General features: G+C 40.8%; 1 protein-coding gene across 1 annotated transcript in view; it reads left to right on the plus strand.

Annotated features, from left to right (window-relative positions):
• FASN (fatty acid synthase) overlaps positions 1 to 24,674 on the plus strand; it is a 62,792-nt gene that overhangs the window by 22,823 nt on the left and 15,295 nt on the right. The window contains exons 9-29 of the mRNA XM_083352986.1: positions 1,406 to 1,865; positions 2,070 to 2,257; positions 2,955 to 3,144; positions 5,335 to 5,429; positions 5,936 to 6,070; positions 6,603 to 6,806; positions 12,461 to 12,576; positions 13,377 to 13,552; positions 13,870 to 14,061; positions 14,372 to 14,452; positions 14,619 to 14,804; positions 15,608 to 15,787; positions 16,362 to 16,565; positions 17,614 to 17,924; positions 18,261 to 18,650; positions 19,527 to 19,691; positions 19,882 to 20,000; positions 20,094 to 20,248; positions 20,606 to 20,809; positions 22,757 to 22,907; positions 23,967 to 24,145. Of these exons, the coding sequence (XP_083209112.1) occupies positions 1,406 to 1,865; positions 2,070 to 2,257; positions 2,955 to 3,144; positions 5,335 to 5,429; positions 5,936 to 6,070; positions 6,603 to 6,806; positions 12,461 to 12,576; positions 13,377 to 13,552; positions 13,870 to 14,061; positions 14,372 to 14,452; positions 14,619 to 14,804; positions 15,608 to 15,787; positions 16,362 to 16,565; positions 17,614 to 17,924; positions 18,261 to 18,650; positions 19,527 to 19,691; positions 19,882 to 20,000; positions 20,094 to 20,248; positions 20,606 to 20,809; positions 22,757 to 22,907; positions 23,967 to 24,145 (4,081 nt within the window). The remainder of the gene's footprint in view (positions 1 to 1,405; positions 1,866 to 2,069; positions 2,258 to 2,954; positions 3,145 to 5,334; positions 5,430 to 5,935; positions 6,071 to 6,602; positions 6,807 to 12,460; positions 12,577 to 13,376; positions 13,553 to 13,869; positions 14,062 to 14,371; positions 14,453 to 14,618; positions 14,805 to 15,607; positions 15,788 to 16,361; positions 16,566 to 17,613; positions 17,925 to 18,260; positions 18,651 to 19,526; positions 19,692 to 19,881; positions 20,001 to 20,093; positions 20,249 to 20,605; positions 20,810 to 22,756; positions 22,908 to 23,966; positions 24,146 to 24,674) is intronic.

Genomic DNA, 24,674 nt, shown 5'->3' on the forward strand with positions numbered 1-24,674 from the left:
GAATAGAGCAGAGTGATCATTTGTAAGTGAACCAATGCAGAGGTAAAAGTTAGCCTCATTGATCCTTATGGGTGAAAGCAGGAGGAAAGTGCAAGTTTGCGAACACAGAAAAGGAGGTAGAATGAGGAGGAAGGAGAAATACAGAACAGATATATATGATGATGATGAACAGAGTCCTTCCTTAATTTTGAAGCTTCCACAATATAGAAAAAGATTCCAGCAATTCTATTTTCAAATATCTGAGGGCAGAATGGCAGATTTTACAGGGTCTTAAAGTCTTCATATATAGCTTAAGAGACTAGGGTTTTTTAGCCTTCATGGTTGATGCCAAAATTATATCTCAATATTATACTTTTTACAAAACCAGTACCGTATTTTCCGGCGTATAAGACGACCCCTGACTTTTAAGAACATTTTCAAGGTTTTTTGTCTTATACACCGGAAAATACTTACATGCCAGTTGCCAAGTGTCCGACACAAGCCCGATTCAGCCCCATCTGATGCAGATGGTGCAAAGCCTCCCTTTTGAAGCCCAAAGGGGCTTTTCCTTCCACCCACCGATTTGAGAGCACATTTGCAGACGGAGCAGCCACGCGTCTGGAGCCAAGCCCTGCCCAGGAGGCGGTCAGCCAGGTGGGCTCGGAAGACGCGCTGGAGAAGCAGGCTTGGGGCGGCCATGCCAAGGCCGGCTGGCGAGGGCCGCTGCGTGGTCTGCGGGCGAGAGGGGCGCCAGGCCCGCCAGAAGTCCCCAGAAGTTCCTGGAACGGACTGGCAGGCACGCTCTTCCCCGGCCCGCCGGAAGTCCCTGGAAGTTCCCCAAACTTGGAACGGCCTGGCAGCGGACGGGCGCACCCTCCCCGATCCGCTGGGGAGCGTCTCCCAAAGCGCAGTGTCTGGCGGCCGGGAGTCCGTCGGCCTGGTCGCTGGCGAGCTGGCCCGCGGCTAGGGCCGGGGCCCAGAAACCGGTAGCCAGGTGTGGGTGGGGGGAAGGAAAGCCGGGCGCGGGCTTCTGCGGCTGGTTGCGAGGCCGGATGCGGGCGTCTGCAGGGAGAGATAGCGGGTAGCAGGGCGCGCTCTGCTTATGCTCAGGTGCCGCTTGGGTGAGGGGGAGGGGCTTCCTGCCGCTCCCTGGGTCTGGCGTTTGCAAGGGGGAGGGGAAGGGGCTTAGAAGCTCTTGGGGGTGGGAAGGGAGAGTCACGATGGAGGGGGGACTGGACTAAGGAGGCTTGAAGTTGCTTTGCAAGAACGGGGACGCTCGACTGATTTATGTTTTTTTTCCGGCGTATAAGACGACTGGGCGTATAAGACGACCCCCCAACTTTTGAGAAGATTTTCATGGGTTAAAAAGTCGTCTTATACGCTAGAAAATACGGTATTCAGTCTTGTTATGTTTTCTTTGTTTCAGGTTGTTCTGTCATTTGAGCATGGCGTATGGGCACCAAATCTCCATTACAACACCCCAAATCCAGATATCCCTGCCTTAGAAGACGGACGCCTACAAGTAGTTACCAAGCCAACCCCCATTAAAGGCCACCTTGCTGGAATCAATTCTTTTGGCTTTGGAGGTTCAAATGCTCATGTCATCCTGAGAGCCAACAGGAACAAATCACTCCCACCAGAAGCTCCCAATTTGCCACGATTGTTACAGTTTTGCGGAAGGACTCAAGAAGCAGTAGAAACACTAATAGAGCAGAGCTGCAAGATGCAGGAACACACTGCATATCTGAGCATGCTTAATGATATCTCTGGGGTATCGGTGTCATCCATGCCCTACAGGGGCTACACCTTGATTGGAAGTGAGAGTGATATAAAGGAAGTTCAAATTGCCCAGGCCTCAGGGAGACCGCTGTGGTACATTTGTTCAGGTAATTGCTCTAATTGCTTTTTTTTTCTCCAGCTCCGTTCAGTCGCAAACAGCCTTGAAACTGCTTGGCTCACCTTCATATATGCGCTGCTGACTGGAGGGTTTCACATCTTCTGGGACAGAATTTTTAAATACTGCTCCAAATATCACATCAAAAATTCATTCATTCACTAATAATAGCAAGGGTTTTCTCCTCATTTTTCAGGCATGGGAACACAGTGGAAAGGGATGGGACTCAGCCTAATGAAGCTTGATCTCTTCCGACAGTCTATCTTGCGTTCAGATGAGGCTCTGAAGGACACAGGCTTGAAAGTGTCGGATCTTCTTTTGAGTTCAGATGAAAATACCTTTAATGAAACAGTAAATGCATTTGTTGGGCTTGCAGCTATTCAGGTAGGAAGGATGGATCTACTCTGGCAAGCTGCTTTGATGCACACAAGCTTTGTTACGGAGTGGAGATTTATTTTAGTCATAGTCTGGTGCAATAGTTCGCAGTTGTAGGAACTAGGCTGGTGGAATACTTGAAAGATGGGATGGGTGACATGATACTTCTGCAATGTTTTGAATTTCAATTCCAAATAGATTATTATTATAGCAAAATATGGGAATTGTAATTAAAAACATTTGAAGGGTACCTAGCCCCAAGTTAATGTCATTTCAACCCATAGAGATTAATGTTCAAACCTTATTTATCACAAGAGTTGATTGGGTGACTCATTGTGACATTCTGAGTCAGGTACTTATCTGTCAATGTTACGATGAGAACAAGGAGAACATAATTTCTGCCTTGAGCATCATGAAGGAAAAATAGAAAAGATATTAATAATAAACACTTAACGATGTCGCATTAAGGCTTAATTGCAAGTCTACTTGAAAATAGACTTTTGCCTTAACATATGCAAGAATAGGGCTTTTCAACCCGTGGTACGCGTACCACTGGTGGTATTTCAGCACCTGGCAGGTGGTATGCGTATGATTAGGCACTCTTAGGAACTATGCATTGTGAATAAATAGATAACGATGCTCAGCTGAATAGGTTTGCCAGTGCTGCTTCCCATATGTAAATCCAGCAACAATATTCTCTCCACAGATTGCACAAATTGATCTTTTAAGGGCTGCAGGTTTGCAGCCTGATGGGATTATTGGTCACTCAGTCGGAGAACTGGCCTGTGGCTATGCAGATAACTCCCTAACACATGAAGAAGTAATTCTCTCAGCTTACTGGAGAGGAAAATGCGTCAAAGAAGCAAAATTGCCACCAGGAGGCATGGCCGCTGTTGGTAAGTAAAAATTCTACGTGAATATTGAGAAAAAACATCTGAGTTATAACTTGAGGAGGGAGTCCACAGAGCACGCTAATTCTTAAACCTGAACTAACACTATCGCATCCATATAATTCACTGTCTCCAAGCCAACTATTTTATGGCTTAGGGACGACAACCTGGTTCACACAATGGACTATAGCTACTGAAACCTTATTGCCTTATATCTTTTATGCAAAGAATGAACAACTCCAGTTATCAAAATGGTTTGCTTTGTTTTTACCACTATATTCAAATAGCCGAGCATTACAGTGTATTCTGATACCACATAAAACTGGTGATTCTTTTTTGTTTCTACTTTGTCTGTTTTGAGACAGACATAGAGCCCAACTTTTCGTCCTGCTGCCCCTCTAGACATGTTGGATTATAGCCTTGGTTATTTATGCAGCATAGTTGTGATCTGAGTTTGGGGAAAGTTACAGCATACTGAAGAAGCTTTTACAGAAACTATTGAAAATATGGGTAGACCTAAAAGGCCAAGGAGGCATTTTCCTTATGTTGTATTGATCTTTAAAACTGCTTCTTAGTCACTGATAAATCTGGATTTTTAAAAGGTCAGTGTTTGCCATCAGTTTAGGCAAGCTGTCCTTATTGCTCTTCAGTCACCAAAAGAAAAGATTAACCTACTTCATCAGGCTATTGGCATTTGAAGTTGTAAACCTATTGGCTGGCAACAACTTTTGCTATATAAGTACTGCTATTGTCAATGAGATTAGTTTAAAAGGATGTACAAAAGAGATTTTATGCATCATCCCATAATTTCACTGGGGTATAGGATGGAGAATTGGCTCTCTAATTATATGGAAACGAGCTTTGGCAAGGGTTAAATCTCAAAGGCTCAGAAATAAACCTTTATGGCCTTAAGAAAATCTAGTTCACTGTGTATTAAGCAAGAAAACAAGTTGGATATAGGTATTACAAAACCCGCTAGAGATATTGGGCCTGTGCGATTCTTAACAGAGGCGAATACTGTACCCTGTACTTGAGTAAGAAATTGGACTTGAAAATTATATTTTATTTTTGTTGATGGAACATCACAAGAAAGAAGAGCCATCAAAAATATATATACTAGAAATAGTCATTGTTTCCCAAAATGCCCACACATCTTTTTTTTTGGTTGAGCTGTTGTCTCTAGTCAACCAGGTTTGGCAACTTTATGAAACGATGGATACATTTGCAAAACTTGTTTCCCAGAAGCAGCTTGTCAGTAAAGTGTGTGTGCTTTATGGAGTATAGTCCTTCTTTCAACCTTTCTTTGGATTATCAAAACAGGATTCCTTGTCCTCTCACCCAAGTGCTATTTCAATTAATTGATGTTGGTGGGGGGGAAGGGGGAAGCGTTTCCTCCTGGCATGGCTATTTCTGGTATTGTTTTGTTTATAAACCTTGCAAGTGGTTCAGAATGATGTATTCGTGGGCAGCCATAGAAGTCAATTAATAAATGAGTGAGTGTTCCTACTTGAATGTCATATGTCTAGTTTGATATTTTAGCATTTTAATTTTTTTTAAAAAAATACTGTATCAGCCACTGGAATGAATTGAGATTGCTGCTTTTGCTGGTTAATTGAAGCAACAGTTGGCAGCCTCAATTAATTTTCTTAGGTTTAGTGGAATCCGAGCTTGCCAGAAAATGTCTATACTTAAGGACAGTCTACAGTTATGTATGTAGGGCTTGTTTTAGTTATTTGCATCATCCAGTTCAACAATGCAAACCTTGTTGAATTAACATGATACAAAATGTTTAAATGTTCAATTAACGCAATATAACATATGATTTAATACAATACAAAATAAAATATAAAAGGCCCAGTTTCGGACTAGAACTTGTAATAGGACAGAACTTTGCGAATAAGTTGACAATGTTCCAGTATGGTAGTTGGATGATAAGAATAGAGCAAATGAATGACGGGACATGTTTTAGATTGCAGTGTTTAGTATAGTATGATCAGATGCTGGATCAGATGCTGTTCTAATTGGGAACTTTGAGAGTGGTAGCCCAACGTATTTGATATCAAGGGAAAACTTTGTGGCTTATATTTATTCAAAAGTTTGAGGACCCTGTTCTTGTCCCTAAACTGTATGAACACTTAAAAATGCTCATTTAACTTCACTGAATTGGATTTATCTGAAGTAACCTGTCCTTTTCAGGTCTGACATGGGAGGAATGCAGGGAAAAGTGCCCTCCAGGAGTCGTACCTGCCTGTCACAATGCCGAAGACACTGTCACCATCTCAGGCCCTCAGGTAAAATAGCAGCGTGGACTATTATTTCAAATGTTGGCATTTAGGGTATTAGCTGCATGTCTTCAATACCGTCTCAGCTGGGTCAACTGGATTTAGCTCACAATGCTGTTCAGCTAATTAAACTCACTTGTATTTATGAAAACCCTTAGCTTTAAGAGTTGCCAGCAGGCTGTGTGAATGCTAACCAAGGGTCACATTGGGTGAGGATTATGCACTGCCTTGATTGCCTTCTGGATAGAACAGCAAGATAGCGGAGAGTAAATAATGTAGAATAGCATATAGGGAGATATAATATTATTTCAGTTTGTTTGGACAGTTCAGGAGAATGTGTAACAAACAACAGTATTAGCTCCTGGAATACTTAATAGTTTGTTTAATATTAAATGTAGACTATCTACATTGGAGCTTACTTCCATTACATTGGAAGCAATGGATGCCCTTCAGGCAGCAGGGCCCAAACTGTTGGAATAACTCCAAATGGTTATTATTTTTTGCTAATTTTCTAGGAGGCCGTAGCCAAATTTGTGTCTAAGTTGAAATCGGAAGGTGTGTTTGCGAAAGAAGTGCTGAGTGCTGGAGTTGCTTTCCATTCCTACTATATGGCTTCAATTGCACCAGTGTTGCTGAGTGCCCTGCAGAAGGTAATGCTCTGGGACAGTGATGGCAAACCTTTTAGAGACCGAGTGCCCAAAACCCGCTTCCGCCCCGTCCCAATCCGCCCCGCTCCCAGCCTGCTCTTCCCTCACCTTGCCCGCCCACAGGGCCACTCATCACCTCCATGACCTACCACAGATCGCCATGGCGGCCCAGCAGTGCCATGGCGGCCATGCCCTCTGCCTGCACCCTGCAGCAGCATCTGTGCGCAGTGGAGTGCGAGGGTGGAGTCTTGTCCCCGCTGCCCAGCTCCATGTGCTTGGCTGCGCTGCTCCGTGTGGGCCGCGCTCAGGGGCAACTCTCTTCCAGGGGGGCTGCTGGTGAGGGGGTTGCGGGGGGAGGCGGGGCTGGGGCGACAGCACGTGTGCCCACAGAGAGGGCTCTGAGTGCCGCCTCTGCCATGCGTGCCGTAGGTTCGCCACCACTGCTCTGGGAAGGATCCAGCACTGGGGAGGAGGGGTTCAGTTCAACAGAAGTGACATCCAATATTTCCCTCTCCTTTTTATTTGCTCCTTTTAGGTTATCCTAAATCCAAAGCCTCGCTCATCCCGCTGGATCAGTACCTCTATCCCTGAAAGCCAATGGCAAAGTGAGCTGGCTCAGAATTCCTCTGCTGAGTATCACGTGAATAATCTTGTCAGCCCAGTCTTGTTCCAGGATGGTCTGAAGCACGTTCCAGATAATGCAGTGGTAGTGGAAATTGCTCCACACGCTCTTCTACAGGTATTACTTTTGGGGACTACCACGAGTAAAAATTAGCAAGAATATCCTGGGGCCAGTCTTCCCAAAACTGGTGTCTCCAGATGTGTTGTAGTTGAAAATTCCCAGAATTTCCATCAGTCAGGTATCTCCCGAAGCACCCACTTGTGGAAGTCTGCTGGCTCCTCCTCACCAGTTCGTACTTTCCTCTGTGTTTCTAAACATCATGTAGCTTTCCTGCGCTTACTTTAATTTGCTGCTCAGCATTCATAATACTTTTTGAAACCAAAAGGGGAGAAGCCATTTAATTTTAATATCATTTGGGAATAGACAGTGGAGCAGAAAATTAAGTCATAGCCATCTGTCCACAACTATTCAATCATGAATATCTACAAATACCATATGTTTGGTAATATTTGGTATTATAGGGTTGTGATGTGTTTGTAACTCATAATCAGTTTGAAAGGTTGATCCTGCTGGTTTTGTGCTGCTCAGTGGTTTCTAGAAATAAAGTCTCTGTAACTTTTATCTCTAGGTTTCCCAACTGTTCTCAGAACATTGAGCAATTCATTTCTTAGTTTTTATGAGGAACAGAATTACAACATCTAAAATCTTAGACCAGTACAGCTAGGACAATAAAAGCAACGGCAACAAGGATCCCATTTTCGAAAGTTAGAGTTAAAATGTGCAAAAGGTGCCAGGCTTGCATATTCAACCATGGGCTAAACTAGAATGGAGTTAAAGAGTACATTGACTTTCTATTTAAACTGCCCAGGCAATTCTAAGAAGTTAAAATTTGGAATGTACCATAAAGTTTCAGGACACACTCCCTGAATTATTTATTACTGTTGTTATTTATGTGTTTAATTTTTTGGGCTATCCACTTACCAGGAAACTATGACTCTAACAATACAACTCTATTTATGCTACTTTAAAGGCAAGTACATTGGAATTTACAGATAGTCTTCGACTTACAACCATTTATTTTGTTTAGTGACCATTCAGAATTACAACGACACTGAAAAAAGTGACAATTTTCACACTTACGATAAGTTGTGGCGTCCCCACGGTCACATGATCAGAATTTGGACTCTTGGAAGCTGACACATATCATGTTTGCAGTGTCCTGGGGTCATGTGATCACGATTTCTAACCTTCCCAGCTGGCTTTTTAACAAGCAGAGTCAACAGCGGAAGTCAGATTCGCTTAATGACCGCATCATTCACTTAACAACTGTACGGATTCGCTTTAACAGCTGTGGCAAAAATGTCGTAAAATGGAACAAAACTCATTTTGCTTAGCAATGGAAATTTTGGGCTCAGGTGTAGTTGTAAGTCAAGCACCAACTGAAGTGGGATTTACTCCTAGATACTCATGTATAAGTTTACATCCTTGAGAGACACAATTGCTTTTCTGTTTTGAAAGGACTGGAAGAATAGCTTCAGAGGTTTACAGTTCTGCTTACCTATGTGGTTTTGGTTTCTTGGGGGGCGGGTGTTGCTGTTTTTGAGTGAAGGTTATCAAATTTTGCCTTTGCTGCAAAACCACATTATTATCTTGTGTTTCTAAGCTTCTTTGGAAGTTTATCCTGATTTACTGGGAGCAATTACTGAGTAATATCAGGCGTTTTTGTACTGACGTGATACAAAACCAATGTCTGTAAGGATGTTTAGTTGTCATTCTTTATAAAAAGAGGTCATTATAAATGGCCAGTTTGAATTTTAGAAATAATATATTGTAGCAAAATCTGTTTCTTAGGAAGGCGCCCCTCCCATAATAAAACAAGCTGATTAAGTATTGATAGTTAAAAACTGTTGGGGGAGGGAGAGAAAACCCATCTTTGTGATCTATGTCAGAGGTCCCTAACCTTTCCAGTTTGGCAGCCTGGAGGGAAAGGGAGGAGCAGGTAAATTTACACGTGCATGCACAAATGGGCCGTGCCCACTGCAGCAGCACTAGTGCCCGCACGCATGCTCAAATGGAGCCACGCACACTTGCTTGCATGGGCAAACGGGGCTGCTAGCGCCCCCTCATGCCGGTGCTAGTGCGAGTGGGGGGAGTGTGTGCACTCACCAGCCATTACCGCGGCCCGGTGGCCAATAGGCCACAGACCGGTATTGGGCTGTGGCCCACGGGTTGGGGACCCCTGATCTATGTAACCCTAGTTATCTATGGCAGAAACATCTTCATGAGTTTGCAGAGTTAGATGCAGCACTATTTGCAGATGTTTTTGTACTGCAGTGCCTTAATTCTGAATTCCCCATTTTCATATGTAAACTTTGCCTTTTCACCTACCGTATAAGTAAAACCTGCTAATATTATCCATGTAGTAGTTGTCCCACAGAGTTTTTCTAGGCTGCCTTAGTATGTTTTACTACGATGAGTTCATTTTTTGTGTTTTGAGGCTATGAAGTTTGGAATTTGGTTTCCAAAAAGCACTTCAAGGGACATAAAAGCATGAGCATGGTATTTGCCTGCAGCATCAGCACGTTTTCTTGGGAACACGTAACTGTTCTGGAATATTTTGTGGCACAGCACTGCATCCCCCTTTTTCAGAGTAGAAGGAAGAAGTGTACTTCTGACTTTGGGAGAAGGACCAGATCAATAGGGAACAATGGCAGGAACAGTTCCTGAACAAATCCTGGTATGCTTTTGTTGCATCTGCAGAAGTCACAGGGAGGTGTCAAATGCCGCAACTTGTGTTATAACAGCAAGTTGGTTTCCTCACTGAGTGTTGACACAGATTTGTAGTTGTATGACATTTTAGAGTTTTATAAGCACCCTGTATGACATTACAGGGTTTTATAAGCACCTACTCCCAGCATTGCATCAAAAGTTATTGGTATTGCTTTAGAAGAACTGTTTTAATCCATCACTTCTTCCAATGCTACTCCTGCCATTTTTTCAGGGGCCATTCTTGGCACCAAGGAGCAAGAAAATCATTATTTGTTTCCTCAACTTCAGATCCCTCTATCAAAGAGTGACTGATAAGTAAGGAAAGCTCTAGAAAGCAAACTTTGAAGAACAATAACAACAACAACAACAACAATAATAATAATAATATGAAAAACATGCAGGTATCTGCATTGATTAATTTAAGATCAAAATAGATGAAGGATTTCGAAAGGTCATGCTGCTTATAATATTCAGCGCTAAAAAAAATTGCTTTCTGCAATAAAATAAAACTTACATTAATCAAAAGGACAGAAAATTAGTGCAAAGCGCACTTGTTTAAACCAATGTCAGAGAAATATATTAAGAGCACTGAATAGGCCCTGGATAAATCTGCTACTGAAAAATAACTTCTGTAAGCATCAGAGTATCCTCAAAGATGTGACATATCAGGGAAAGCCCCAGTGTAGATTGTCCCCTCATACTTTGATTAGTGGCTCAAGAGAATAAAGAAATAGCTTCTGTATTTTTAGTTGCTTGAGGAAATGCAGTGAACTGTTCATATAAGTTGTTAGAATAAACTCCCATATCCTATATCAGGGGTCTTCAAACTCGGCCCTTTTATGACTCATGGACTTCAACTCCCAGAATTCTTCAGCCAGCATGCCTGGCTGAGGAATCCTGGGAGTTGAAGTCCATGAGTCATAAAAGGGCTGAGTTTGAAGACCCCTGTCCTATACGTACTGCTGAATAAATCATAAAGAGAAGACATCAGCTTATTTCTTCTGCCCATCTTGGCTTTTCTGCACATGCACTGGAACCCTTGCATACAGGTTAATTACAATCAGGAAGGTTAAGATTGAGAAAGAAAGAGAAGAAGCCAGACCTGGTGAAGGCTATGAGGCAAAATACGCTTACACCTTTGAAGAACTGAACACTTGATTTTTCAGGCCAAATAGGTTTTTCTTTCTCAAGAGAAAAATGGGGAAAAAAAGATAAAAAGGACAAGTCATCTGAGCATCCAAAGAGCATAGAGAAAAGTCCACACAATAACTTGCTTTGTGCAGTTAGACTGACAGAGAACCAGGAGGCAAGATGCAAGTTTCATCAGGAGAGAGGGATATCTTGGGAATGAAATAGCTTAGATATTCTTGAAATATCTATCTAGGGAGAAGAATAATGCACAAAGGTAAATGAAACAATGGTTAGACTGTGAAATTTGAAAGTGCAATTAGGCAACAGATATTAAGCTTTGTTGTGAATTTGGATCTACTTAGCGTTCTTTTCCAGTTTTTCCAGTCCAGTGTGCAAATTATATTACAGATGTATTATGTAACACATAACCCATGAAATGATGTGTCTATTCTAAATGTGTTAGTGGAAGTTTGGTTTCTGATACTTGTTCTGATGTTTTGTTTTAATGTTAGGCCTTTATGTATTTGTTGCCTTTCCTGTCGAACACAGTGGATAAAAATTCGAGGTGGTCTTAGCCAATTTCACTTTTTCTCTGCCAGACTTTTAAGCTCTTTTGAGAATTAGATGTGGTCTCTTAGTCAAAATCATAGTCATTTCAAATCCAAGGCATTTTTTATGCAATTAATTTGTGGTTAAGGAACCATCATCTTTTCTTAATGTGGCCTTTTTTGAGCATTTATTATTTTGCCATTCAGGTGCTCCCAACCAAGACTTTTTATTATGCAATGCCCTTCCCTCACTTAGGGAATTTCACCAGCATTCCTGATGTCTTTTATCATCCTTACATATGCTTACTGCTTCTTTTGTCTGAACAGAGCCTTTTGGTTGGCAGTGCTAAGATCTTGGCAGTTTATCTTGACAAACGTTTCTGGTTTGTGTGATAAAAGTGAAGGAAGAGGGTTCTTCTTGCATGGTATTTAAATCAGAGAGGGCAGAAACCGTATCTGGACCTTCTGCTATCTAAGTGATTAGAAATAACAAAATAATGAATTCTGGCTTCCCGTGTTGTTGTTTTTTAAACATTGCTGCTAAAAGACATACAAGTGATGAAATCTTAGCCACTTTTACCAAAAACTAAGCCCTATTTTATTTAAAGAGGCATTCTCCCAAGTAATATCTACAGTGTTAGGCAGGCTGCTGAACTGAGAAATTTGGGGGAAGAACAGTAATGGGGAGGACAATAAGCTCAGGACCCAAACTAAACTTGCTCCAAAGACATAGACACTCTCAGAGTACGTTTATGCCTTCTATGTCTTACCTTATATCTCTTCTGGTTGGGGGGAAGTTGTAGTTCCAGTAAAAATGAAGTCGAATTTGCAAATCTTAAATCGCTTTGTTCTAAAGTGAACTTCTTCTTGTTAATGCTTCTGAGAAGTCCTGACTGGCTGTGTGCATGTAGGAAGCTCATCAAAAGGCTTTTTTTTTTAACCAGGCAGTTGGTAAACATTGACAGAACATAATGGGTACAAGGAGTTTTTTCTCTTAGGACAGCAATAGCAGTGACAACTCTTTTTATTTTCTTACACTGTTCTTATGCCCTAAGACACAGGCAGCTTTTCCCAGTGCTTATAAAATGATGAGGAAAAAGTCATCTGTAACTTTACTCAGTAAAATGAATGATTGTCTTAAAATTTTTGTTGCTGATCTCTTCAGTTGTTTCTTCTTCATGCCACACCCTTATTTCTCACCCACCCCCCAATCTCATAAAAACCTGCCTGTCAAAACAAGTTGACAATATAACTAAGGAAATCTTTTGGAACTGGGAAATGTGTAACTTTTTCTGATCATTTTTTTTATCTCTAACTAACTAGGCAATCCTGAAAAGATCTTTGAAACAAACCTGCACCATTTTACCTTTGATGAAGAGGGAACATAAGAACAATTTGGAATTTTTCCTGACAAATGTTGGAAAAATCCACTTGACAGGGTAAGGGAATGAGTGAAAGGTTAGCGGGGAGTATGATGGTCCAAATTTCATAATTGGATTGAATTGAATAGTACTATTATTTGTTTAAAAGGGACGCGGTGGCTCAGTGGGTTAGGATGCTGAGCCTGTCAATCAGAAGGTTGGCAGTTTGGCGGGTCGAATCCCGAGTGCTGCGTAACAGAGTGAGCGCCTGTTACTTGTCCCAGCTTCTGCCAACCTAGCAGTTTGAAAGCACGTAAAAATGCAAGTAGAAAAATAGGGACCACTACGGTGGGAAGGTAACAGCGTTCCGTGCGCCTTTGGCGTCTAGTCATGCCGGCCACATGACCACGGAGACGTCCTCGGACAAGCGCTGGCTCTTCGGCTTTGAAACGGAGATGAGCACCGGCCCCTAGAGTCGGAAACAACTAGCACGCATGTGCGGGGGAACCTTTACCTTTACCTTTACCTTTATTATTTGTTTTGCCCCAGCTACTTTATGTGACTATCAAAAGAAATCATTAAAAGGCTGAGGAAGAAGCACTGTATTTCTAATTGCCACTGATAATGAAAAAATGGATTGGGCATGAAAAGCATTCTGTATTATTTACATATAAATGCTACCATTAAAAATCAAACTTTTGTTTGTGTTATTGCAAGGGTATCAATAGGAGGAATCATGGAGGAAAAGTATTTTATGTTTTATAAGAGGTCATCCTTCCCATGGTGTTGCTTAGCTAAAACTCACTTTCCAGGAGCTACTATTCTTGCCTCTCAGTGCTGGGTACAGTCTTCACAAATTTTTGTTTTGCTTTTCTTAGAATAAATGTCCAGGCAAACAATCTGTTTCCACATGTCCAGTATCCTGTTCCGACGGGAACTCCACTTATTTCCCCTTACATTGTTTGGGACCACAGCCAGAACTGGGATGTCCCAAAACCTGAAGATTTTCCAACAGGGTCCGGAGGTTCTGGGGCAGCAACAGTCTACAATATTGGTATGTACTAGAAGTCAATTGACTTCTTTGTTTGACACCCCCACACACACACACTCCAAAAAGAAAAAGAAATTTGAGTGGGATTTTAACAATCTCAAGAGAAAACATGTCCTAGTCTTTGTGTCAGTTTAGTAGAAGAACTAGATGAGAAGCAGTAAGAATCAGAGAGCTGCTTTCTTTGAAACATCTCTGACACTGAAGCTAGAGTAGGAGAAAGTGTGAACAGACTGATGCTTGGGTACGGGTAAGAGATACCAAAGTAGGGTTTTAGCTGAAGTTCTAACATTCCTATATTGTTTGTCTATTGTTGTTAACAGATGTGAATCCTGAATCCCCTGATCATTACTTAGTGGGCCATTGCATTGATGGCAGAGTTCTCTATCCAGCAACTGGTTACTTGGTACTAGCCTGGCGCACTCTAGCACGCTCCCTGGGCACTACGATAGAAGAACTGCCTATCATGTTTGAAGATGTTACAATCCACCAGGCCACAATACTTCCCAAAAAAGGTGAGAGTAATAAATATTGTCTGACCAAGCTGATTTCCTGAAATTCAAGTAACCAAATGTTCATTAATAGGGTCTGGGAGGTTTTATTTTTTTAATCTCTTTATTTTTATATGAACTGTAGTAACACGAAAGAAGGAAGATAAATTTTAAATGGCTATCAATATAGCACATATTTCTTCCATCTGGTAGCAGAGAAATGTAGCGATATGTACCATAAATGCAAATAATGTACCCTTTCTGCTTTCTTTATTTTATTCATATATGATACTTGGATGTAGAGTCAATTCATTAATTTCTGTCTTCCTTTTAGGCTTAACACAGTTAGAGGTGAGACTCATGACTGCTTCCCAGTGTTTTGAAGTATCCGGAAATGGAAATCTGGCTGTGAGTGGTAAGTAAATAGTATCAGGGGGTGTGTTAGGAAGGAAGGAAGGAAGGAAGGAAGGAAGGAAGGAAGGAAGGAAGGAAGGAAGGAAGGAAGGAAGGGAAAGACAGACAGACAGACTGTGCCTGCTTATTGACTCTCTCTCTCTTCCTCTATGTGCTGGACACACTAGGAAAAATTTGCATTTTGGAACAAACTGCTCTCAATAACTTTCGAAACCAGCTTATTGATTTGAAAAACCAGCCAGATCCCTGCACAGGAATTTGCTTATCTAAGGGGGACGTTTATAAAGAGCTTCGTCTACGTGGTTATGATTATGGGCCAACGTTTCAAGGAGTCATGGAATCCAGCAGTAATGGTAACAGCATATCTAAATAGAAATCAGCATTATTATGTTTATTATGGTTAGTTGTACAATCATCCAGATGATTAGACTGGACTTGGCATTTTTGTTCACCTACTGAGTCCTTCCCAAGACCAAGGGTAGGCAGCTGTTGTTCGTTGGTGTTAAAGGCACTGTCACAAGAAAGCTTTCCAAGTAAAGTTGCATTTTGCAATTGCCTTTATTATAATTACAATTATTATAATTCATTTTCAAGATACTATCAATGTAGCTATTACTCCAACAATATCAAAATATTTAATTAAATTTCAAATTAACTGACAATATTAATAGCTATTAATAGCTTTTACTATATTCTATTATTTTCTAATTTTGAACACTTTTTGTAAGAAAGATAAGGGATGTATATCTAATTTCCATTATTCTAATAAATAGAAAACTCTTTTTTTAATCTGGTCTTTCAAAGTGTCTGCTGACAGCTCCCATAATTCCTGCATAACATGCTGTCTGGAACTATGGGGAATGTAATCCAAAATAGCAGCTGTTTATTAGATTAGAAAATCTATGAGATGAAGTGAATTTGTAATCTAAATACAGAAACACAAATATTTGCTTGGCAACTAGGGAAAATTTTGGGAAAGTAAATATAATTGTGGACATTTTTCTTGAATTTCACTTGGAAAGCAGAGTAATTCTGTGTTGTGGTGCCTACAGTTTTCTCCTGCATTTTCTTTCTTTAAAAAAAAACCAACAACTTCTGACCAAAACTGCAGTGGCAGGGGGTGTTCTGTGCTAATTATATTGTTTGCCGTTGGCAGGAAATTCTGGGAAAATTTTATGGAATGGGAACTGGGTGACATTTCTTGACACCATGCTGCATTTGATGATTTTGGGGGAAATGGGACGAAATCTGCGGTTGCCAACCAGAGTCCGTTCAGTGTGCATTGATCCAAAACTACATCTAGAGTTTGTTCGCAAATACACTGAAGAGACTGAAGGTAAAGAGCATTTTTCCATTTATTTTTTATGTTTTGCTATATATGTAGCTCCTTTGGAAAAGCCAACGTGTTAAAATGATTGTTCCAGCCTGACTTGTAGGACAAATTTTGTACGGGTAGTCCTTTGACCTATGGCCACAATTAAGCGCTAAATTTCTTGCTAACTGAGACAGTTAAATGAATTTTGCCCCATTTTTATGATCTTTCTTGGCACAGATGTTAAATGAATCACTGTATTTGTTAAATTAGTTGTTGAGTGAATCTGCCTTCCCTATTTACTTATCAGGCAATCACATGACCCCAGGACACGGCAACCATTATAAATATGAGTCAGTTGCTAAGCATCTGAATTTTGATCACATGATGTTGCAATGGTCGTACGTGTGAAAAACAATCATAAGTCACTTTTTCCAGTGCTGTTGTAACTTCAAACAGTCACTATACAAACTGTTGTAAGTCAATTACCTGTATTTAGAATTACTTTGTAGCCCAAAGACTGAATTCCAAGGAGTGTTTTTTTTCTGATTGGTTTACTTTTGCAGTGTTGTCCATTAACAATCTCTTTGCCTTACAGTTTTAGATGTTGCAGTGGACCGTTGCCTTGATACCATTACAGGAGGAGCTGTTCAGATATCCGGTCTTCACTCTACCACAGCTCCTCGGCGACAGCAGGAACAGATTCCTCCCATCCTGGAGAAATTTTGCTTTGTGCCCTATGTTGAGAGTGGCTGCTTAGCGTCTGATGCCAAGCTTCAGTCTAGTTTTGAGCACTGCAAAGGTAAAAAGCTCCTTATGCTTAGAGTACATTTTTGATAGGGTATATCCTGTAAGCAATGAAGAGAGAGTTATCATTGCACATTCTGTTCGATCCTAATGGAAATTTCTGTCTGTTTCAGATTTTGGGAGATTATGGTATGGATATCTCCCAAAGATCAGTTGCTCCCATTTCCACCTTTGTCGCATCCCCCCTCCTTTTGAATGATATCACCAAATAACCTCGAAAGACTCTATAAATAATTCTTAAATCAACATTCCTCAATTTGCCCCCCTGCCCCCCCAACATGCGTCATCCTAATACATCTAGAAGGCATCAGCTGGGGACAGCAGTCCTTGAAGAGGCATTTCAGCCTCTTTAAATTTAAACTTTGAGGTTGAAAGATTGCCCATCTCTTGTGCTCATACATTTAGTTATGAATATGTCGGGTAGGAAGGATTCTTAGCAAAGATCCCTAAGTTACATACTGTATGTGTATGAAGTAGGGACATGCTGCATTTTGGATGCAAAGGAGCAAGCGTGGGAATACATGTTGTACTTATGGTACCTCTTTCAAGAAAACCTGGGCTCCCAAGTTAGACGCCTGATCTTAAAAAAAAATTGTGCTGGACTTTAGGAGGCAGTTTGTCATGCCCCGCCAGGGCCTCCTCAACTCAAATCCATATTTTCCAAAGTTTGAATGCCTGTCACTCAAGCCCAGAAAAAAATAAATCAGTTTTTTTTTTAAAGAAAGTGCTGACAAGTGCAGTGTGCATACTCTGCAGCATTGTTTGGCTTTGGATGCCAAATGCTGCACATCCCTAAACACCTACAGTAGAAAGGCTTCCTATAACTTAGTCACACTGGCTTACAATTCTGGGAGCTGCAGCCTTAAACACATAGACTCATAGATAATGTGGATATAGTTCAATCCGTTGCAGCAAGTTAGGAGATGTGGAGAAATGCTGCTAAATTAAATACGTTCTGTGAAAAATAGTTGTTGCTCTGAACTAGAATACTGGAAGAAACCAGCTCTGTAAAGCATTTTATACATAGGTCCTTTCCTTTCCAGTGCTGACCCAAAAGCTACAGAAGAAGATAGCAAAGCATGGAGTCAAGATAGCAATACCTGGGCTGGAAACTCTAATGAACTCTACACAAGCTGAAGTTGAACAGAAGGGTCTTGCTCATATCCTTGCTGAAATCTGCCGCCTAGAGCTCAATGGAAACCTCTATTCAGAACTAGAACAGGTTGTGGCTCGGGAAAAGCTGCATCTTCAAGAAGATTCTCTTCTCAATGGCTTGCTGGATTGTGCTGAATTGAAGACTTGTGTAGATGTCGTGCTGGAGAATACTACCAGTCACAAGATGAAAATCGTAGAGGTAACTATGAGGCAATTCTACAGTCCCATCGGCTCTTTCTATGCGTGTAACGGTAGTCCTTGTTTAATTATCACATTTGAGACCAGAAACTAGGTCATTAATTGAAGCAGTCAATAAGTGAAACCATGACTGTGCTTATGATCTTACTTCAGCTTTCCTTTGCTTTAAAGACTGCAAAGGTCGTAAACCCAAGGATTGGTCAAAAGTCACTTTTCCATCACTGTTGCAACTGCAAAGAATTGCTAAACAAGGCAGTTGCTGAACAAGGATTACCTCGGTGTGTGTATGTGTGTATACTTACACATGCACACATACACTTTTATTCTGCTCTTTCAGACTCTAGCAGGAGATGGACATCTATTCTCACGAGTTACAAGCATCTTAAACACCCAGCCCATGCTGCAACTAGACTACACTGCCACTGACCGAGTACTAGAAAATCTGGCATCACACGAGAATGATTTGCAGGAAATTGGTGCCTCTCTTGAGCAGTGGGATCCTGCTAGTCCTCCTCCTGGAAGCTTGATGAATGCTGATCTCCTAGTATGCAACTGCTCACTGAATTCTCTCAGCAAGCCGGCCGAAACACTTTCTAACATGGCAGCCACAGTGAAGGATGGTGGTTTTATTTTATTGCACACTCTTCTGAAAGGAGAAACATTAGGAGAAATAGTTGCTTTTCTTACATCCCCAGAGCTTCAAGATAAACCAGGCCTACTAAATCAGGTATGAAATACACCCTCCTATTTCTCTTCAGCTGCTTCAGAATGGTGTTGTCCAACCCTCAGCTCTGCTGGTTGGGGAATTCTAGGAACTGCCAACTCGGTACATCTGTCTAAAAGATGCCAGATGGGGAAAGATTTTTATTTTCTTTTACATTTCAGAGTGGAAAACCTATAGTGTAGTCTAAAAGGTTTTTTAAAGTCTTGAGCAGAATACCCATAATGTATTTAAATAACTATCAGTCATGTCATTATTTACCTCAGATTGACAAGAATAAAAATCCCTTTTCCATCAGTCCAAATAATAGAAAATGACTGTTCACCTTATATAATAAAATGAGGACAGGACCTGAAAAAGGACCAAGCTCTGATCCTAGTTATCTGAGTAACATAATTCCTACAAGAATTAAATATGAAAAGAAGCCATCTTGATAGATCCAGTAGGTATAGTGAAATTGACTAATGTGGGGGAGAGACCATAGATTGATAGATGAATGCTTGTACGCATCAGTGTGAAAGGCTTAGGCTATAGCTATCCCCTATACATTAATAATTCAATTGAATTCTCTGAGATTTACTCTTGAATCAATATTAGACAGTAAAACGTAATTTTAAGCATGTTTACTTCACAGGCTCCCAAGCCCTAGGCTATTCCACACAAGTTATCATTAAATATATTCTTAATGGCAGGCTAGCGATGTAGTGTTCTAGAGGTAGCAGGTAAATTAAAGGTAAGAGCATCAGTAAGAAACTAAATAATAGGCAACAGAAGAACAGCATCCTAACGTTTGTTTATTAAACAACTAATGAGAAAGATTACTCTTCAAGAATCAAATGACTGGGTGATTTACTATAATTCCAATTTTCCTTGGTTTGGCAGGTAGAATGGGAGGACTTATTTAAGAAGGCTAATCTGAATTTAGTAGCTGTGAAAAGGTCTTCTTTTGGTGCAGCCATCTTCTTATGCCGCCGACCACTTCCTACCAAGAAGCCCATTTTCCTGCCGGTGGATGAGACCGATTATAAATGGGTGGAATCTTTGAAGGTAAAAACTGAGAAGTACTCGGTTTTCTTTCTTTTGCTTAAGTTTCCCAAGTAGATTTTACAGCAGTCGGTTAAAAAGGATTTTAACTTTTAGTATTCAAATCCTGTGAAATTTGAGAGTTGCTATTTTCATGTTATGCATTATGGAAATCGCTATTCCGTGACAACTAAATACGGCATTTCTCTCTCAGGAAGTGCTAGCAGAACCTTCTGAACGCACTGTGTGGTTGACTGCAGCTAACTGTGGTACCTCTGGAGTTGTTGGTATGGCGAACTGTCTCCGTCAAGAACCTGGTGGTCACAGGATCAGGTAGAACCATATCATATTTAATGACGCTATACATTTCCCAAAGCTATTTGGGAGAAATAAGAAATAGGTTAAACGGTGCCTTTTACTTCCTAGGTGCCTCTTCATCTCCAGTCTCAGTGGTGCTTCTCCCAGACCACCCACCAACTCTTCTGCTAAAGAAATGCAAACAATTCTGAAGAATGATTTGGTCATGAATATTTACCGTGATGGAAAGTGGGGCTCTTTCAGACATCTCCCACTAAAGCAAGGTGAGTTTTATTACAAAATGTAACGTGTTCACAAAAGGATGAGGGGGAAAAAAGAACATTTGCTTCACTGCCTCTCACTTAATCTCTGTATTCTTTATAAATTTAAATAGTCTTTTTGTGACTCTTGTCTCAATTCTGGGTAACATTGAATGCCTTTTCAGTACAAATGAATGGTATGAATTGTCTTGTAGTGAGTTTACTTTAGAAACCCAAAGTTTGGGAATGTTAAAATGGAATTTTCCATTCTAACCAATTAACTCAGGCCTTTCCCAATGTTTAAAGAGGAAAATAAGCTTGCCGTGTTTGTGTCTGTAAAATGAAAGAATGCTAAGTTGTACATCTCTCAATTTCCTCCAGCTCAATCTCTAGAGGTTACTGAATATGCATTTGTGAATGTTTTGACACGTGGGGATCTTTCCTCTCTTCGCTGGATTTCTTCCCCACTTCAGCATTTCTCCACAAGCAGCCCTAATGTCCAAATGTGCAAAATCCATTATGCATCTCTAAATTTCCGTGACATTATGTTGGCCACGGGAAAACTCTCTCCAGATGCTATTCCTGGTAAGTTGCTTTTGTTTTAGTAGAGGTTTGCAGTATTTTAGTTTGCATACACTAATTCACCTGTTTCTTAGAGAAACATATTAGTAGTTCAGAGAGAGAGATGCTTGTTTTAAAATTGAGCATGGAAAGTTAGACGGAACCTCAGCACAGTACAGGTAGTCCTCTGAACCCAAAATTTATACTGCTAAATGAGACAGTTGTTAAGTGAGTTTTGCCCCATTTTATGAACTTTCTTGCCACAGGTTAAGTGAATAACTGCAGTTGTTAAGTTAGTAACATGGTTGTTAAGTGAATCTAGTTTCCCCCTTGACTTTGCTTGTCAGAAGGCCGCAAAAGGGGATCACGTGACCCTGGGACACTGTGACTGTCATAAATATGAGTCAGTTGCCAAGCATCTGAAATTTGATCACATGACCATGGGGATGCTGTAACAGTTATAAGTGTGAAAAACGGTTATAAGTCTCTCAGTGTCGCCGTAACTTCAAACGGTCACTAAATGAACTGGTGTAAGTCAAGGACTACCTGTAATAAAGACCTTGAAAAGTAATTACCAATTACAGCAGTTAAATAATCTAGTGCTGTGGCTTGTTACAAAGCAGGTTTGTATAAAAAACATTTCCAGAGACTCATCTCCACTTGAGTGTTCTTAAATTATTGCCTAACGGGCAATGATTAGGACCTATTGTCAGGATGAAGAGTCTTAAATGGTACTAAAGTTATAGAAATATAAAAGATTTCTATTATTATGTCCTAAGATAAATAATTTGATCTTACATATCTTTCTTTCATAAATGAGATTAACTCTTTGGCTAGGATAGTATGAGCATGGCTTGATAACAGTATCTATAGAAATGATTGGAGTATAGATATCTTCAGGAAAGAAATTTGATATTAGCATGATAATGTTCTAAATTAGATAAAGAATAGGATCAAAGGTGAGATGAACCTTCCTGAGTCTTCCCCATATATGCTAAAACAATAATAGGGCTAAAATCTCCACACCCACCCCACAGGTACCAGGAACACTGAAGGAGAATTTTGGTGTCAGGAATGCTAAAATATTAAGATCATTTTTAAATTGGGTGGGATTCCTTGTGGAGTTTTCAAGTGGGACTCCTTGTGGAGTTAAACTGCCTGCAGTTGGCACTTTAAAATGTTCCTGGTGGAGAATCTTATCAAACTCCACAAGCCAAAATCAGAATTCTGGGTAAGAGCAGTGACCTTACTTAGGGAGAAATTGGAAAGTCATTGAGGGTCACATATTCTAAGCAATTGCCAGTCTTTCTGTGGGTTGACCTCAGAAGTGGAAAAGTTAGTGCTATAGTTCGGATAGGCAGAGCAAATCAAATACATTCAGTCAAATGCTAAATAGTTAAACATTAGAAATTATTTTCTCCCATTGCAATTTCCAGCAGTGGATACTCAGTCACAGACCAAAATTGACTTATGTATCTCTTTTCCACCATCAATGTGTGTGGGAAGGTTAAGACATAAGTAAGGACATTAAGGGGGACACGGTGGCTCAGTGGGTTAGGACGCTGAGCTTGTCGATCAGAAGGTCGGCAGTTTGGCGGGTTGAATCCCGAGTACCACGTAGCAGAGTGAGCGCCTGTTAACTCGTCCCAGCTTCTGCCCACCTAGCAGTTCGAAAGCACGTAAAAATGCAAGTAGAAAAACAGGGACCACTACGGTGGGAAGGTAACAGCATTCCGTGCGCCTTTGGCGTCTAGTCATGCCAGCCACATGACCACGGAGACGTCCTCGGACAAGCGCTGGCTCTTCAGCTTTGAAACGGAGATGAGCACCGGCCCCTAGAGTCAGAAATGACTAGCACGCATGTGCGGGGGAACCTTTACCTTTACCTTTTAAGGATATTAAAATCCATAAATGTCTGCAGTTGCATGTTCTTATAGCAGTTTCATAGGAACAGTCAATTTTTTTTTCCAGGAAATTGGACACTGCAGCAATGCATGTTAGGAATGGAGTTCTCAGGATATGATCCTGCAGGGAAAAGAGTAATGGGTTTACTACCAGCTAAAGGACTTGCTACCGTGGTAGATTGTGAGAAGAGATTCCTGTGGGAAGTGCCACAAAACTGGTAAGTCTAGTTTTTTTTGTTTTTGTTTTTTTAAAATCCCATTTATATCCCGCCCTTCTCCGAAGACTCAGGGCGGCTTACAATCTAAGCACAAATCAACGTGCTTAGCAATGGCTTTCATTCTATGTATATGCCTGCTTATTAGGGCTTTCGCCCCCCCCAGCGGCATTATTACAAAGTCAGCTTATTGCCCCCAACAATCTGGGTCCTCATTTTACCTACCTCGGAAGGATGGAAGGCTGAGTCAACCTTGAGCCTGGTGGGATGCGAACCTGCACTGATTGCAGGCAGCTGGTGTTACTTCGCACCCCCTATGGAACTAAGCTGCTCATATTTTATTCCTACATTTGCAAACTAAACTGTAATGGAATGTAAGAAACATTATCGGTAGCAGAACATTTTTTTTGGTCTAATTGCATTCATCATACAGTGGTTTAGAATCTTGTCAGTCTTTTTCATTTCTGTAGAAAAACAGAATATCAGTAATTCTTTCCCCACTTCTCTGCTTTTCCTGTAATTGCTTTTTTGATGGGAAAAATGCAGGGCCTTTGATTTTATTGGAGCCCTCCAATTTTTACTTAGGATTCTTTTACCAAGCAGGCTCCTAGTAACTAATTTTAAGAGACTGAATGGACTGTTAATGTATACTCTACTTTAAGAACTTTTTAAAATTACAGTCTGGAGATTAACATGTTCAGATCTGGCTTATGTAAAGAGAGAATGCAGGGAGGAGGGAAAAAGCAACCAAGCAAACATTTTCTGGCATTAATTTTTCCTTTACCACAGCATTCTTGTGATCAGCTGCTAGTATAGAAAGAGTTGCAAGTGGAGGACTCACTTAATGTTTAATTTAGCCACTAGAGAGATTTCTGCTTCCGGATGAAAAGATGCAGTTTTAAAATGGTGTCATGAGCACAGATAGCGGAAGGACCCCTTGAGAAAGGAAAGTGCAGATTCCATGTTGCCTCTCTTCTTCACAACAAGAGTTAGGATGAAAACTGACAAGGGGGAGAAACAGACGTGTGAAGGGCCTGCAAAGAATTTCTTCTCATTTTTCAGGACCCTGGAAGAAGCAGCTTCTGTGCCAGTGGCCTACACGACTGCTTACTATTCCTTGGTGGTTCGAGGGGGCATGAAGCAGGGTGACTCTGTTCTCATCCACTCCGCCTCAGGAGGTGTGGGCCAAGCTGCCGTTGCTGTTGCTCTAAGCATGGGCTGCCAGGTCTTTGCCACTGTGGGTATGTAGCTGCCTTTTCACGGATTCAAATAACTTGCTTCATCCTTTCTTTTTCTGAGAGCTCCCTGTAACCTTTGCTTTCTGCTCTTAAGGAATGAAAACGTAGGAGACAACGTGGAGTCACCTCCCCTTAGAATTTAGAATGACCCCTATCTGTTGACCTTTTTCAAGGCTTTAAAATCCTGGCTGTGTTCTTGAGCCTGCAGGTCTGAATTTGTTAAGTCCCATTTCCTGGGTTTAGTGTTAACTGGCCAGGTATCTTGGGCAGTTTATTTATTTTGGATGGGTTTTTTTTTTAAAAAAAAAACGTTTTTAATTGTTTTATACTTTTGGAATTGTAAGCAGCTGGGCTGAGATTGGCAGCTATAGAAATTGAATGAATGAATAAATTAACAAGTTATTTGTTTTCAGAAACAAACGTGGCTTGAAGAACTGAGAAAAATGATGTTTCTCTTACTCCTTAAATATATTTGACAATATAAACTAAACATGGGAGAAATAAATAAGGACAGGTTGCCTTTTTTAAAAAA

Source organism: Vipera ursinii (assembly GCF_947247035.1).
Source record: "Vipera ursinii genome assembly, chromosome: 2".
Classification (NCBI taxonomy): domain Eukaryota; kingdom Metazoa; phylum Chordata; class Lepidosauria; order Squamata; family Viperidae; genus Vipera; species Vipera ursinii.